This window comes from Anolis sagrei, chromosome 6 (assembly GCF_037176765.1).
Source record: "Anolis sagrei isolate rAnoSag1 chromosome 6, rAnoSag1.mat, whole genome shotgun sequence".
NCBI classification, from domain to species: domain Eukaryota; kingdom Metazoa; phylum Chordata; class Lepidosauria; order Squamata; family Dactyloidae; genus Anolis; species Anolis sagrei.
This window is the reverse complement of record NC_090026.1, coordinates 94,673,026-94,691,112: the sequence shown is the minus strand read 5'-3', so window position 1 is coordinate 94,691,112 and position 18,087 is coordinate 94,673,026. Positions and strand designations below refer to the sequence as shown.

The 18,087-nt window shown below is 37.7% G+C and overlaps 1 protein-coding gene across 7 annotated transcripts in view; it reads right to left on the bottom strand.

Moving 5' to 3' along the window:
- Positions 1 to 7,004: 7,004 nt before the first annotated feature.
- Positions 7,005 to 18,087, bottom strand: part of TMEM196 (transmembrane protein 196) — a 29,286-nt gene continuing 18,203 nt past the window's right edge. For 3 of the 7 annotated variants that reach the window (XM_060782114.2, XM_060782116.2, XM_060782117.2), the window contains exons 2-6: positions 14,966 to 15,022; positions 12,523 to 12,777; positions 11,707 to 11,780; positions 9,572 to 9,653; positions 7,005 to 7,718 (exon numbers count right to left, since the gene is read on the bottom strand). In XM_060782114.2, coding sequence (XP_060638097.1) covers positions 7,656 to 7,718; positions 9,572 to 9,653; positions 11,707 to 11,780; positions 12,523 to 12,777; positions 14,966 to 15,022 — 531 coding nt within the window. In that variant the 3' untranslated portion in view covers positions 7,005 to 7,655. The remainder of the gene's footprint in view (positions 7,719 to 9,571; positions 9,654 to 11,706; positions 11,781 to 12,522; positions 12,778 to 14,965; positions 15,023 to 18,087) is intronic. The other 4 variants (XM_060782122.2, XM_060782123.2, XM_060782115.2 and 1 more) reach the window with 3 other exon arrangements.

Below are 18,087 nucleotides of genomic sequence, written 5' to 3'. Positions count from 1 at the left end.
ACAGAATTTCTGGGGGGGAAATGAATTGATATAAGAAAGAAATTTGAACAGCTTTCTCCACTCCTTCCTTTAGTCTTCTTCTCCCTTCTTTTCCAGTATTATTTTACCAAGACAGCTGTGAATTTTAACCATCATTTTTCTGTATGTGAATCAAGATGTTTTGATGCCAAGATGACTGCTTCTTTCCTAGACCATTGCATGGGAAGAAGTTGGTTGAAATGGCAGATGAATGTAACTTCATTTCTAGCAATGAAATTGGGACATTTTGTGATACTATCCATAGAAATTTAAAGTGTCCCATCTCCCTTCTCTTCTAATTGTATTCATTTCAAAGAGTAGACATGAAATAGCCAATATTCAATTAGCCTTTATGACAGCAACTTACTTTGTCTTGGCTTTATCTATCAATGAGCAATTAATGTAGGGCAGGCTACAACTCCATTTCTCATTGTAGGTCATTAAACTGTGGAAACAATCCAAATGAGCGTCCTTTGAGCTCCTTTAACTTCAATGTAAAAGCTGAATAAATATATAACACTGCAGTCTTAAGCATATTTTCTGCAAAGTATCACCACGGTGTTCAATGGGACTTCCGCTTCAGAAAATATAAGCTAGAACTGCAACCAAAATTTCCACCATTGAAATCAATATGTTATAAAAGTGAGGTGGAATTTCTGGAAGCTTCTGGAGTGGAGCTGTTTTGCTGCTCTGAACTGATGGAGCTCAAATGTTGTATGTCCATTTGACTCACTTTTAATTTGGTACAGTAAATCTGTGTTATAAAGAAATCTGTGGTCCAATGTGATTCATATAATACATTTCAATGAAAAAAGCATATATATATTTTGCAATAATATTATTTTTATAGGGATCCTTGTAAATATTTGAGACATGACAATCTAATAGTATTCAGTTTCCTTTCTTTAGTTAGATTTTAGGGGCAGGAAACTACAGGTACTGGTATTATTATTATTATTATTATTATTAAACTTTATTTGTACCCCGCTAGCATCTCCCGCAGGACTCGATGCGCATTAATTTAGAAAATTCCCAAAGGTAGTCACTTTAACACACACACACACACACACAAATTATTTTTGTCCAGATGGATTCAAATTGCATTCATTCTTTATACCAGTGTTTCACAAACTCTGCTCCTCCATGTGTTTTGGACTTCAGCTCCCATAAATTCCAGTGACCTTACCAGCCGTTAGGAAATGTGGGAGCTGAAGTCCAAAACTTGTGGAGGAGCAGAGTATAAGAAACACTGGTAATAAGTAATTGTATGAAAAATGATTTTTATACGTGGAAAATTTTCCACAAAAATGCAGTAGTGGAATTCTACATGCACAAACATGCCATGAGAAGGTTAGAACACTTTTATAGAAACAACTTTGGATATATAAGCACCCAACCATTGTGAAGTTTTGTTGCACACCAGAGCAGGAATACCTCTAACCTTACACACCACACCAGCTTGGTAAAATGAGCAAGGGGTTTATTGTAGAATATATATAGGCAAAGCATTAAAAATAGCGGAACAGTAAAAATCCAAAATAGTTCATAGCTTTAGAGGGAAACAAGAATCATAAGTATATATAAATCCAATAAGCAAGGCACTTAAAACCATGAAACAAAACATCAAGAAAACCCCATAGGCAAAACATGGTTCATGAAACTCAGAGCACTTGAAACCAAGACCGTGTTTACATAAAAACTTTGCCTTGACTGAGGCAATTCACTCCAATGAACCATTATACGCCTTTTCCAGAACCCCAAACTGGCAAGAAAGCATTCTTCTTGACTTTCCCACTAGATAACAGTTTGTTATCTTTAATTTGCTGTAGATGAAGAGATTGCCTCTCTGAAAACTTTGCCTCTATCCAAGGTTTTCCTGTCTTCGCCCTCATTAACCCCTACACCTGGCAAATCAATCACAGCATCATTTTCAGACAATTGCTCTGAGAAAAGTGGTGAAAGATCTCTCCCAGGACTGTGGCCTTGGGAATCTTCCTGAAACAGCTCAGGCATCTCTCCCAAGCAAACCGTCATCCCCAGGCCCATCTTTAGGAACACCATTCCCATCATGAATATCAACATAAACATCATTGCCATCATGAACATCAACATGAACATCAGACATAATCACAGGCTGAACAGGCTGACATACAACAATTTTAATGTTAATCATTTTCCTTTAATTGTATTTTTGTAATTACTTTCATGGTCAATAATACAAAGCTTTGGCACCATTCGATTTAGAATAGCTAAGGGATGTTATTGTTATCAAAGACTTTCATAGCTAGAATCACTGGGTTGCTGTGAGTTTTCCAGACTATATGGCCATGTTCCAGAAAGAAGCATTATCTCCTGACATTTTACTCACATCTATGGCAGGCATCCTCAGAGATTGTGAAGTCTGTTGAAAACTAGGCAATTGAGGTTTATATATCTGTGGAATGTCCATTGTGGGAGAAAGAACTCTTGTCTGTTTGAGGCAAGTGTGAACGTCAGGAGAGAATGCTTCTGGAACATGGCCACACAGCCCAGAAAACTCACAGCAACCCAGTTGTTATTGTTGGTTTTGACATTTCAACTGTAATTGATTAAGGGCTACTCCTCTGTTGATCAGGAGAAAGACAGAAGCTAAAAAGGAAAATAGGATCATGTCTCAGTATATATTGTGGCCAATGTAACTTGAACAATAGGAAAATAATTTTTTTTCCTGGATTGTCCCTCAAATCATAGATCTTGGATATCTTGCACAACATATTTATTTAGGAACAGAAAGAAATATCTTGTCAAGTGCGGACTGCAGATTTTCATATTCACCATCTTTCCCAGACTAAATATATACCTAGGAGCATTTCGTTGTGATACAGGTGTAGCTTAGCTACAATGCTCTCTGTGTCATGGGAGTGATAAGGCTATTAGAGAAACTATTGTTAAACTCCTATCTCATACCCTAAAAATAGACAACTCGCCGGCTGAGATTTTAAAAGCTATATTACTCAGAATCCAATTATATCTCAGCTCCTGACAGCCTGAGAGCTTTGAGATAACGTGACAAGGCGAAAATCTCAAAGAAAGCTCTCGCTATGAACATTGGTCTGCATGAGATAATGAATTGCTTTGCGTAAGCCTTGTACTGAACCCGGCTCTGCCACTGTTCAAGCAGTTGGTAATTCATCCTAATGTGATAAAAATGTATTCAGGACAGAGTAATGCAAAGCTTTTAGCTTTATATCATATGCACCAATTTGCTTCTCATAATCAGAAGGGTTTTTCTCCTCTGATTGTAAAAATTCAAACCATTTTATGTATCATAAAAAATACATAACTCATTTCCCACAGATCAGCAGGCATAACTTTGTTCTCTAGCCTGCCTAAATGTTAATATAAACCGGAGAGGTATTTTAAAAAATAATTTGGCAGATCAAAACCAAAATTTTGCAGAATAACTTAGGACTAATTTGTGTACTACTTGGACCATAAGAACGGAGCCTTTTCCAAATTCTCCTAGTAAGAAGGTGTTTCAGAAAAGCTCCAAAACACCACAGAAATACTATTAAAATTATCATAAGAACATAAGAAAAGCCTTCCTAAATCAGAGCACAATCCATCTAGGTCAGCATACTTTCCACAGTGGCCAACCAAATATCTAAAGAGAATATGAACAGAACTCTAAGAACAGTACATCATATTCCCTTGGCTTTAATCGAATCTCACCAGAAATACTTTTAACAGTTCTGGGCACCACTGTTCAAAAAGGATATTGACAACTTGGAATGTGTTCAGAGGAAGGTGGCGAGGTTTATAAAAGATCTGAAACCAGGCCATATGTGAAGCAGATTAGGAAGCTGGATATATTTAGCTTGAAAAGGAGAAGACTGAGAAGTGATAGCCATCTTTAAACATCTAAAGGAATGCTAGGTAGAAGATGGCACAAGCTTGTTTTCTGCTGCTCCAGAGACTAGAATAAGAACAAATTGATTCAAACTGCAAGAAATGAGATTCTGCCTTAACATTAACAAGAAAGCCAGCTAAAGTTAAATGAGGTTGAATGAATGTCAGGAATACTCTTTTTTCCTATATCCTGGGAGTTGAATTAGATGACCCTTGGGTATTTCAGCTCTATAATTATAAAATGAAAAGCACTGGTCCTAATACAGGCCTTGGTGTAATCCATTTCTTATGTTCTATCATTCAAAAAACTATTAGATACATACACACAATAATAATAATAATAATAATAATAATAATAATAATAAAACTTTATTTTTATACCCCACCAACCATCTCCCCTAGGGGACTCGGGTGGCTTGCAAGGGACAAGCCCAAAAATTACAGATAATATCACCATCATCATAAAACCATCATCACACCCAACTCAGTGTGTCCCTCTATCAGCAGTCTCAGATGGTTTCTGAGGGCAACATAGTAAATGATCTGCAATTTGCCTGCAGGAAAGTTTTCAAAACCTTACAATAATAATAATTACGATATTTTTCTGTGTAAGGGTAAAGGTTTCCCCGTGACATTAACTCCTAGTTGAGTCCGACTGGGGGGGGGGGGGGTGCTATTCATCTTCATTTCTAAGCTGAAGAGCCAGTGTTGTCCGTAGACAACTCTAAGGCCATGTGGGCGGCATGACTGCATGGAGTGCCATTACCTTCCCGCTGGAGCGTTACCTATTGATCTACTCACATTTGCATGTTTTTGAACTGCTAGGTTGGCAGAAGCTGGGCCTAACAGTGGGAGCTTACCTCACTCCCCGGATTCAAACCACCAACCTTTCGGTCAGCAAGTTCAGCAGCTCAGAGCTTTAGCCTGCTGAACCACCGGGCCTCCATATTTTTCTGTGTACCTTCAACCATTTCCATGCTTATCGTGACCCAAGACAACCCTAAAATGAGGAGGTTTTCTTGGCAACATTTGTGTGTGGGGAGGGGGAGGGGGTACTTTTCCCCGAGAATGAGTGTGTATGACTTGCTCAAGGACACTGATTGGGTTTCTGTGTCTGAACAGCGATTAAACCTTGTTCTCAAGAGTTTTAGTCAAATTCTCGAGCCACTACTACAGCATGCTGGCTCTATTTTTAGAAGTCTTCTTCTTTGGTGAAAACTACATCTTTTGGAAGTTTTATCTGATTCCTTACTTTCCACTCAATGCCTTTCCTTCTAATCCAACTGATTCAGTGAGAAAGTCTGAATGTACTTCTCCTTCCTCTCCCAATATTGGTAAGAAATGTACTACAACTCTGTGTTCTTTCAACATTAGTTTTGTGCACTGGGGTTTATGGGAACTATGGCCTAGCAACACCTGGAGGGCAACTAGAATATATTTTGTACCATGACAGCACAGTATCTGACAGAGGGGGGAATAAGCTGCTTGATTTGGTAACGGTAAACTCAATAATTTCCAACTGAATATATTCAATATGCCATATACCAAAGCTTCTGTGTTTAATGAAATGGGGTCATCTGAACAGTATTCTTGGCAGTGTCTCATTTTGCATTTGCAAGAGCTTTCATGTTAAGCCTAACTGCTGTGCAAAGTCCTCTGTCGATTTGTCTTTATTCTATGAACCTTAGCAACAATATCCAAAAAAGCCATTTAATTGGACACATTGTCCTTGGCCCAAGTCCTGCTTCCACAAATACGTATATCATAGATGTCTCCTGAAAAGTAGCAACATCTGTGCTATTACAACCCCCAGTCTGGGGGCAAAATTTCCCCATATGCAAGTTTTAAAACAATTCTTAATCAGTGGCACAGGGACAAATCACATTGCACAGTCGCAGCAGTGTTAGAACAGGGAGTCTTTGCAGCAATCTATGGATCACACAGTAAATTTGGATATGGACAAATCCTGGGCCTAAATCACAAAGCTGCAGGAGACATCACAGATCAGTGTGATAGATGGCCAACCTTCAATGTGGATGTTATTATCTGGGACCTAAAACATTTCCTCTGCAAAAAAAGGTAGCATATGTGGTTGTTCATTCATTTGTTTTTTTGTTTTTATGTATTTATTTATTTGGTGGAGGGAGGTAATTATGGAATATGTGAACATAACAAAGGTTATAAATTATTTTCAGAAAAAAATAACAGAGAGGGTTGTTTGTCTCCTATTCTCCTATATTGCAGTCATAGTCATCCAATGAAACTGAATGAAGGGAGATTTTGGATAGACGGGATAAGCTATGGGATTTATTTCTATAAACCCAAGATTTAGATTTTAAAGGGACCTGGACAAAATCATGGATTGTAAAGCTGTCAGTGGCTGCTAGTCATGTTACAACTATTTCCTGTCTGTAGGGTAAGATAGAGGTACCACAATAGATTCTGGGTTTCAGTAGAGGGAGAAGGGGTTATCTCATTTTATTTATTTATTTATTTATTTATTTACTTCATTTGTATTCCGCTCTTCTCAGCCCTTAGGCGACTTAGAGCGGTTAACAACAGTTTCAGTATACACAATACAAAATCATTGGGCATTTAAAAGCAATAGCATCACAAATCATTAAACATCAGCATCAGTACTTCAATATAAACAAACTTGCAGTTTCTCAAGTCACTCCACACACACATACACACACACACGCACACATACACACACAAAGCTTAAAGAAGAAGAGAGGAGAGAGCAGAACCAGGCAAAACTAGCAGTTGCACTTTCTCTCAAATTGTGTGTTCTTCATTGTTAACTCTTGCCATCTTGACCACTGATATTGTTTGGCCACACACATCCCAGTTTTCATCTGTGAAAAGTTGGAAGGTATATAAAAAGCCCTCAATGATTTCTGACCATCAGTCTTAAAACTGTTCACAAGTTACAAGTCAGCCAAAATTATAGTACAGGGTTAGTCAAAATGCATAGGCCAATAAGCCATTCAATTGAATGGCTTATTGGCCTATGCATTTTGACTAACCCTGTATTTGCTCTTGTGTTTGATCTTAAAAGCATTTCACAAGGTGTTCTTGAAAAAATAACAGAAATATTCGCATTTTAGATTTCTTTTATTTGACATCTTTTTATGAACAAATTATGAAATATACTTCACAAATTGGAAATATTTACAGTTTCTTTACAGCAAGGCATTGTTCAGGTTTTGACTTATGGCATCCTTTAAGCATTCTGTCTTTCAAAACAAAGACATTGTTGTCGTTTCAGCATGCTCATAATTCATTCATTAGACTGCATATAGGAAAGGCAAACCTTTCAAGTCTAATTTCCATTACTACCATTGACAAATCCTTTGTTTTAAACTTTCATGTCTGTAACTTGTTGTGTTCTGCTTTGTTTTTAATTTCAAAAAGTCATCTGAAGTAGAATTTTAGCAGAGTCTAAAAAGTCAGTTTCAAATATTAGCAGGAAAAAATATTCAGACAAAAAATAAGGAAATATTAGAGACATGATCATTACCGTGTCTTTTCAAAATATACAGTAAAATATCTTCAAATAACAGGAAGGAAAATCAAAGCAAATCTCTGAAAAGAGATGCAACTGTGCTGCTCGGTTTTTAGTTAAGAAATTATTGCAAATCAAAGCCATAATATTTTCAGTGCCTTCAGTCCAAGTTATTGGCACCTATTATTTCCCCATAAAGATAATTTTGAAAACATTTGTTCCTTAAGCATCTGCAAATCTTTCAGTATGCTCTTCCATTATAAATTAGATGAGGTCCTCCATTACACATGTTGTCTGTCATTTCCTGTAAGAATCAAAATTGGAAGAGACAATTAAAAGTGATTATTTTCAGCTTTACACATTGCTAATTATCTGCTATAGACTTAAGCAATAGAACATCTGTAGTTCACATCTGGTTCATATTAGTTTTCTTCTCAATTAAGGGTTTCCCTTTAAAATCATTGGCCCATGTTTGATATACGGCACATTAGGGTATGGGGCTCAGTCATCTGAGGTGGAAAGCCTTGGAACTTCTCAGGCCGTGGGCCTTGGCTGGCTTAACTCTCCCGATCTCTAAAGAGAAATCTGCATATACACCCATAAGATGCTGTGATGTAATGAGATGTGACGGCATAAAAGTTGATGAGACAGACATTCATGACCCACATAAACAAAAGTATATTATGCACAAAAGCAGCAGAAGCTGGTCCAGCAATGCAGACCTTAGCCATTCCAGCATATAGGCCAGTTATTAAAACAAAGTCATACTTTATAGCCCTCCAACATATCATGAAACTAAATGTCCTAGCTGAACTTTGTAAGCCATTCCTATAAGATTTTTTTTTGTCTTTAAGTTCTTTCCCTATGAACCAATGTCAAACAGCTACCTTTTCATGGAGCTTTTACTTTCATTTCTTCTTCATGGAAACCCTTTGCAAACCTCGTGGGCTATTGATCTCCCCCTTTTATTTAGTGCATAGACTTGGGTCTATTGATTTCTTGGTCCCTCATTTTCAGTTGAGATCTTTTCCCCTGCTGCATCAAGCATCATTCATTACAGTAGTGGAACCCCTTTTCTTTCTTCCCCTATTTGTGTTTCTATATAGTGGATAATAGAGACAATCTAGTGAATTAAATTATGTTGGATGCCAGAAGAAGAACCATGATGCATCAAGGCAGGATACATTTTGGACATGAACCCCCAGAAAGCTCAGTTACCATGATCAATGGTAAGACTTTTGGGAGTTGTCGTTCAAAACATCTGAAAATCCAAACATTTCCTACTCTGCTGTAGGCATATTCCTGCTATTACGTTGGCCTAAGGCAAGATCTCCACATACTGTACTCATACAGTCCAGGGTAAACTGCTCTAAGGCTGTCCCAATTCAATCCTGCAGTGTCCCTGCAGTCCTTCTGCCATACAGATGTTTGGCCAGTCTGAGGATGCTTTGAGACTGCCATCACCATTTCTATGTCATCTGTTCCCTTACAGTTCCCTCATTGTGTCACTGGCTCTCATGTAGCTCTTTCACAGACGCTTGCTGGTGACATTGCCTTTTCTGATCTCAGCAGAAGCAATGGACATGTGGGCACTGGATTGAGCAGGTCTAGCTTGATCCAGCTTTTGTTTTTTCATGTCAGGAGTGACTTGAGAAACTTTTGGTGTAAGATAATTGGCCGTCTGCAAGGACGATGCCCAGGGGACGCCAGGATGTTTTGATGTTTTACCATCCTTGTGAGAGGCTTCTTTCATGTTCCCGCATGGAGAGCCGGAGCTGACAGAGGGAGCTCATCCATGCTGCCCCCGGATTCAAACCTGTGACCTGTCAGTCTTCAGTCCTGCTGGCACAAGGGTTTAACCCACTGCACCACCAGGGTCTCTGTCTGATCCAGCTGTCCACAACAAAATACAGGATCACTCTGGATTTTCCAGGAAGCTCTGGAGTACCGTAAATCCTGTTTCCTCTTGTGCCAGATTAAGAGTTGGATGCATTGCTTCTGTGGCAAATCTAGCTGCTAATATGTGGACCATTCACAGCAATTGAAAGGAGAGTCTGCTTTATTTGGCCTGTATAGACACAGCCTAAGAAAGATATGGCATACATGTTTTAATTATGAAAAAGATGGCAGTTGAATGTCCAGCACAATCATTGATACCTTGGTCTCTGCTGGGATTTCCAGAAAGGGTGCCAGATAATGTCGGTTGAAGTGGGGGTGTGGTGATGTAGACACCTGTCTGCTGGGAAACAGAGTGAGATGAGTAAACTCACATCCCATTAGCCATTGAACAGCCAATGGGTGTTGCTAATGAAAGACAGTATCATCCATTAAATTAAATCAAAAGCTCAAGAGATACCTAAATTACTATCTCAGCTTAAGTATCCAAAGTTGTTAAATGAAATCACAGGGCTTGCTTACTTAAGCAAATAAAATGGAGATTATGTCCATGACTAATAAAGTCAGACTGCTGTAAAAGGAACAATACTTTCTCCTTGAATTAATTTCCATTGCTAAGACTAGGCACAAGGGAATTTCAGCTTTACGCCCTACGGCGCCTTTTTGGGTCACTTCCGAGAACAGTGTTTTTGCTTTGAACTGTGGGGACAGGCATGCTAAAAATGATCCATGGAGGGAAGAAGTTTCCTGATTATTCATGTAGATATTTCCCCATACTCTATGTTTCAGGTATACCTTTTCATTTGTATAATCAAGAAAAAAACTTGAGATAACTGGAGCAGAATACCACTACTGCATTTCTATCCTGGTAGGCTGCTGGGGTCAAGTGGTTGGCCATAGAATGCTGGACTAGATAGACCCATGATCTGGTTCTCAATTGTTCCTTTTTCTGTTCTTATGGCAAAAGATTATGCAAGCTCCTTATAACACATATCAAAAGGGAGTTATGAGACTGGATAAATTAAGCATTTTAAGGCCATATTGGCATATGAGATACAATATAAAATTTAACTGTGATTTCTATACTTTTGGGGAGGGAGTCAGTGTGTCATTTCTCAATTGTTTCATATTAAAAATGAATGTTTATAACTGTTTTTAACTGTTGTTTTAACCATAACTGTCTATTTTAATTTATGCTCGGCTTCCAATTGTTGCCTGTTGTAAAGCTACCCTGAGTCCCTCTTCAGGGGTGAGAAGGATGGAATACAAATGCTCAAAATAAATAAATAAACAACTGGGATACATTTATTTGAATAACACTGGAATTTAAGATACAATTGAAGACCCATCTCTTCCGGCAGGCCTATCGATTCAATGTTAAGTTCTTAAATTTAAACTGCATTTTATCAGTGGATTTTAACTTGTATTTTAACTCTGTCTATTTTGTTGCATATCTTTTCATAGTGTTTTATCTTTTGTTTTAATTATGCTGAGAGGCAGGTAATAAATCTATTATTATTATTATGATTATTATTATGATTATGATTATTATTATTATTATTGATACTGACATCCTATTCTCCAATGGAACATGATTATGTACTCATATCTGAGTTTGGGAATGTTGTGAATCTGAAGCAAAAAAGTAAGTATCAAAAATATGAAAGCTGAGTAATTCTAACATGGATTATTTGGACGCCAATAATAAGGTTTGGTATTTTACGTGAAGGATATACTTTCAGGGAACATGGTAGCACAGCAGTTAAAACCACTAGCTGCAGGAAATCTGCTGACCGGAGGGTTAGCAGTTCAGAGCTGTGAGCCAAGGTAAGCTACTGGCTGTCAGCCTTAGCTTCTGCTTACCTAGAAGTTTGAAAGCATGTAATGCTAGTAGATCAATAGGTACTGCCTCAGTGGGGAGATAAGAAGGTGCCCCATGCAGACATGCTGGCAACTATCAGAGAAAGTCTATGGACAGGCTCCTCGGCATGGAAAAATGGAACAAGAGCACCTCCTCATGGCTAGAGTTAAGCATTGCCTCCAGACACAGATGATGGAAAGGAGAAGGCCTATACCTATGTGTATTGTATTTCTTTGTCACTGTGTAAAAAGGCATTGAATATTTGCCTTATATATGTAAAATTGTAATCCGCTCTTAGTCCCTCTGGAGGGATAAAGCAGAATATAAATAAAGTGTATTATTATTACAGTTGTTGTTGTTTTCAACTGTAACATCATACAGTGTAGATTTTTTATCTTGTATTCTTAGAAGTTCTATTCATAGTTATTGACATGAGGGAGTGATTTCAAATCATCCAACAAGATTGCTTGTTTATTTCTCTTAGAAATGTCCTACAATGAACAAAAACGTTGCAGCTCCCTAGAATACAGCATACCTTGGAGGTAACTCTGGTGTCGGGGGAACCACCGGGCAGCTGGGCAGGTCGGTTATTTCAATACCCCTCAATCTCTAATATAAATATAATAATTATAAATAAAGCACGCATAACACACATAGATTACTGTACATCAGTGTCAAATATACACAACAGCACTTGTACAAATGTAGATTCTTCACTCAGTGCTTAAAGACAAAGAACTTAGTCAGAAGTCTCTGTTGGTGGACCGTACCACATCAGAGTGCAGGAGAAAAGCCAAATTATTGAAAGCTTTCATTTAAGAAGAACATCTTGCACACTCTAAAGTAATATATCTGACAATGGGGTTGTCTGAAAAACAGAGAGGATTCATTGCTGGCCGAAGTGGTACAATCCAGCAATCAGTTCATCACATGGAGCTGCCAATTATGTTGCTTGATCTTTTACATAGCATTCTGCAATGTAAAAGATGAAGTCCCTGTTTTACAAAGTACTTAACAGGGAACACAAAATAATTGAATCTTTTCATGCAATGAGGTGCACAGACTTAATTAATTAAGCATCTATTCAATTATTTGGTTAGTGCTAGATTTAGTGGCAAAGCATTTCAAGAAACTATACAATGGAGCAATGTAGACAATGGATGCATTTGCTTGAAACGGGTGCACTGCAAAAGGGAGAGCTTCCATAAATAACCTGCTATGATAGAATGATGTTTACATCAAATCATTTCCTAGTGACTTATACAGCTGAAAATTGAATTCTCCCCTACTGGCAAATGAATATTTTCTGAAGACAGAGTGATTCTGGAAGAAACATAACAAATCAACTTACTTTCTCAGCCATTTCGTGGGAGTGATGCAGTGAATGCTCTCTTTCCGAAAACATTCTTCTTTGCTCGTAGCTGGCTAGCCGGCAAGTGAGCCATGAAGAAAGAGTGCAACCACCAATTCCAATGCATGCAAGAGTCATGGAGGTAAGATGTAATGGGTAGAGATAGGAGGTTTTCTTTGTCAGTGCTCGAAGGAACTGAAAATTTAATATTCCTCCAATGAGTCCGCAGATACAGCAGGCCGAGAAAAGTATCATCTGATAAGAGGCAAGATTTTTTTAAAAACACATTATCTGGTACAGAAGTCAACTGCAATGCAAACTCATTCAAATCCAGGGCAAATGTGGCTTTGTATCCTATCTATATTTAACATGTCAGTGAAAATCTTATGAACAGTCTAAGATGTAGTAAGAACTTTCAACAACTACTGCACTTTCTCCCCACACCCAAAGCAAGACAACTATTCTGTGCAGTCTAGGCTATGGTATAATCTTCTCCAATGATCCCTTATTCTCTCTGAGTTCTCGTGAGCTCGAAGGGATTGCTTCTTTGAGAGCAGCTTCACATACAACAAAAATGCAAGCTTTTCACAGGCTCATGATATTGATATGATGGAACTTTCAATCCTATATACCTCTTACTTTGGGACCTATACAGCTGAATGATCCATTAAGTCCTGGACAAATTTTGGATAGGACTGCCTATTTCTGAACCAATTTACTCTAGTTATGCTAATACTAGAGCAGTCAACTACGAAACGTGTATGTGTGTGTGTATGGTTCACCTTTGGGTCAGCAATTCATTTATGGTGACCCCATGTACTTCATAGGGTTTTCATAGACAAGGAATACTCAGAAGTAGTTTTTCCACTTCCTTCCTCTGAAATATAGCCTACAGAACCTGGTATTGGAGGACTTTGCTTCCAAGATTACGGAGAACCATTTGGAATACATCCTTCACACACAAATTTAATAGTAGGAGGAAAAGAAAGAGAGCAGAGTAGGAGGAAGGATGGAGGAAGATTATTGCTATATATTTCTTTGTCTTCTAACCACTGCAATTTTTCATGTTTTTATTCCTTGCCAGTCCTCACTGAACATGTGAACATAAAATTCAGAGTGAGGCTTACCGAAACATCTTGAACGTGATTCTTTAAAGATTGGTAGTAATAATCACTTAAATAACTAACACATTTCTTATTAAAGGACCTACTCCTTGTGAACCTATCTGTGGACCCTTGCAGGATGATTACTGCAATTACTCCAACTAGCCAAAACCTGACTGGCAACCAACCTCCACCCAGAGGACCTTTTCACCAACTGCTCCATGACTGTGGAACTGTAGAGCTCTGACAGCTGGATCAGCTGTCAAAATTTAAGATACAAGTGAAGACCTAGTTCTTCTGACAGGCCTACCGAGACAGATTAAGTTTAACACTGTATGCAGGGGTCCTCAAACTAAGGCCCAGGAGCTGGATACGGCCCTCCATGGTAATTTACCCATCCCTTGCTCAGGGCCAACCTAAGTCTGAAATGACTTGAAAGCAAACAACAACAACCCTATCTCATCAACCAAAAGCAGGCCCACACTTCCCATTTAAATGTTAATAAGTTTATTGATCTTCATTTTAATTATTGTATTGTTTTAAGTGTTTTTTGTACTACAAATAACATGTGCAGTGTGCATAGGAATTCATTCAAGTTTTTTTCAAATTATAATCCGGCCCTCCAACAGTTTGAGGGACTGTGACCTGGCCCTCTGTTTAAAAAGTTCGAGGACCCCTGCTGTATGCCTAATTTTTGTTTGGTGGAAATATGTTTTAATATATGTATTTTATGGAGTGTTTTAAAATGATAATATGTTTGTTTATGTTTTAGTAATGCTGTAACCGGACTTGAGCCGTGAGGAGAGGTGGGCAAGAAATACAATTATTATTATTATTATTATTATTATTATTATTATTATTGATAAATATAGGGCTTGGATGGGGAAGGAGAATTCTCCTTATTTCTGTCTTGCTTTTTCCTCCATCTATTTTTCTCATTCATCTATGTTGCCTTATCTTATATTTCAGCTAATCTATGGAGGACCTGGTGATGTAACATAAGAATTTAATTGCCTTACTTGGGAAAGCTTGCCTCCTGTATGTTCATTTTCTCTCAACAATGATTTTCATGCTGGCCAAAATTCATGGCTCGATCAGAACCACTAGTCCGGTTCTAGCATTTTTTGAACCTCACAAACCGTAATATATTCATTCTCTTTCCCTACCAGTTGATATGTTTAATAGTTTTGGCCACTGCAGCAGTATTATTTTCCTAATATTTTTTTGTACTTGGCTATCTTTTTCAAATATGCTTCCTCACTTTTATAGATAGAAAATGATTATCTAGTAGCTTAAAATTCATCTATTGGTATGTATGATTAAATCATGCAACAACTTACGATAAGTCCTGATTTCTTTTTGGCGCACAGTATTCCACATGCTCCACAAAGCAGAAACTGTAATGAGAAGAACATAGTTGATGGTCTATAACAGTAGTTTAAATCCTGCTGTGATGTAAGTAGTGTAAGCAAGTCATAGAATAGTTATTGTTACACTTGTGCCTGTATTTGGATTGTAAAATTAATATTTGAAGAATCAGTTCAGCCAAATATCTGTGTACTTATAAATTCATGAAAAATGTATTTCTAATCTCATTTCCAATTTGCAATTTCATCTTGTTCTTTAATCAGGTCATATTTACCCTTGACCAGAAGCAACATTTAGAATTCTATTAACAAATGTTTTAGTACTGTTAAATATTTTTCATGTGCAAAACATGTCACAATCTTTTTATGTTCTTGCTATTTTTTCTTCTAAATTCAGATTTGGAAAAGGCACCCAGTGGCAATAATAACCATGAGTATAAACATAATAATTGCAAGAAAAATGAATAAAATGCTAAACATCACCTATAGGGGAATTTTAAAAAAACCCATAGGGGAATGTTTTCAAAAGCCAAAGCACTCAATTAAATCTAAAGCTAAAAGTTTTCAACATGAAAACTGCAATCTTTGATACATTCCCCTGGAAATAAGCACCATGAAATAACCCACTGCCAAGTAAGTATACATAGTTACATTTCACTGCATGTATGGTCTCATTTTTGACAAGATAAGTCAAACAAATCCAAATGTACCTTACTTCCCCGCCCCTCATCTCAGTTTATTATTAGGTAGCCTATGCTGAAAGAGATTCGGATTCAAATTTAAAAAATACTATTTCGAACTGGAAAAATTCATCACTTTCAATCCGACTAGTATCATTTTTAAATAAAATACGATATTGCCACTAGTCTTTCTCATAAACAATCATTGCTGAAAAATTAAGACCAGCACATTGCAGTTTGTTGTGTTTGCCTACCATAATCGTAATACTACATCAGATGAGGTTGTTTGTCCTGATCAACACTGCATGCTTTCACTATATGCAATCAGAGTGGAGTTTCGTGAGATCAGTGTCAATGGGTGGTTATTCAACAATGGATTTTACTCAAAATTTTAAAGCTGTACCTTATTTCCAAATAACTCAGACTCTCAGGGTGCATCTGCCCTGTAGAATTAATGCATTTTGACACCACTTCAACTGTCATGGCTCAGTGCTATGGAACTGAGTCACTGCAGTTAACTTGGTGTCGGGCTTCATTCATTATACAGTGTAGATGCCCTGTTAGATGGCATCTTTATACATCAGACTAAACCTCAGAACAGAATCATCCCTCCAATTATAGAAAAACCAGTAGGCTCCACTGCATGCATGGGCAATGGCCATAGTCCTCAAATACAAACAACTTCCCAATTACAGCAACTGTAATATGTAATATGGAGTATTGGGACATAAGATACATGTGTGTCTCAGTGGCAGCCAGTTCAGAGCTTCTCTTATCTATCTACCCTATACACTTGTATATAAGTCTACCTTATGTATAAATTGAGGTCAAGTATAATTTGAAGCCACATGGATTTTATACTTATTATAAAGTAAGCATAGTTACTTAATATTTGTTTGATTATTCCAATGTGCCTTCAGTGGTTGAATGTAAGATTCTCCCTGACCACACTTTGCACAAAATGTCCTTAGACGCACCTTATTTTATGGATTGTGCAATGAAATCCTTCCTCATTCTTGGAGCCTCCTACTTATAAGTTACACTGTCCTATCTCCGAGTGTTTTTAATTTTTTTATAATTTTATCCATGCATCTGGCCCTGCCTAGTGAAATTCCCTGTGTTTTTAATGTTTGATTTTATATTGTTGTGTTGTATATTATTTTGATTTTGCATTTTATGTATTCTGCTCGTTTTATTGTGTTTTGTGTTATATTGCTTGTATTGTATCAATGGGCATGGCCTCATGTAAGCCGCACCGAGTCCCCCTGGGGGAGATGGAGCAGGTTATAAATAAAGTATTATTATTATTATTATTATTATTATTATTATTATTATTTTATACTTATTATTACTTATTTTATACCAATGTATTTAAATTGTTGTTTACATGTTTTTAATATGCTTTGGGTCCCAGGAGGAGGAAAAGTGGGATATAATAAAGATTTATTACTATATTATTATTATTATTATTAATTTGATATGATTCATGGATAAGCTGACAGTCATTCCATAGAGAGTGGAAATTGCCAGTACTGCTTCAGGTTGCCAGCTGCCCCTATCCACAACTGCTGCCATTTCCCCTAAATAAGTCAGAAATGGCACCGTAAAGTATATTGGATAATGCTTCTTTTGGGACAGACCAAGCTCTTGCCTGTCACCACCAGAGATGGTACCTTTCTTTATAACAGCTAAGGTACAGTACTTACATTGATACATGGATAAGCCAGCCCAGATTTGGGGAGGGGGGGGGGTTTGATTAAAATTACTAAACTTATACATGAGTATATATAGTACATGGTCACAGATAATTTTGACTTCACAATCATGATAATTTCTCAGTTAAGAACACATTCATACATCATTTTCCTACGTAATGGAACTGAGGGGAAATGGACAGGAAGGTGGTAAGGTTGGCTTTTGTGCGAATGTATTTTACATTGTGGCTTGTAAGCAAAATGCTTATCATATAAAGCACAGTTAGCTGATGGAAGAAATGGCAGGCCCCCATTGAGCATTTCCTCCACAATTAATGGTAAGCAACAGGCATGTAGCCTGGGAGGGGGGGGGGGGGGGGCTTGAGGGGCTTCAGCCCCCTCCCCCGAAATTCTCATGAAGGTTTGCGAAAAGGCCTTACTGGTGCATTATTTAAACTGTTATGTTTATTCATATCATGATCTGATCACCATACTCAATATATCCCGTATGCATGAGGGTATTGGGATAACGATACAAAAGGTTTGCTAGGGTAGACCCTCTTTTACTCAGACTCAGCCCCCCCCCCCCCCCCCCAAATTGAAATCCTGGTTACGGGCCTGGTAAGCAATGATGGGATTTGCAGTCCCATGTCATCTGGAGAGCCCAGGGTTATTCACCCCTGGCATAAATATTTAAATTCTTGATTCAAGAGTTTAAGCC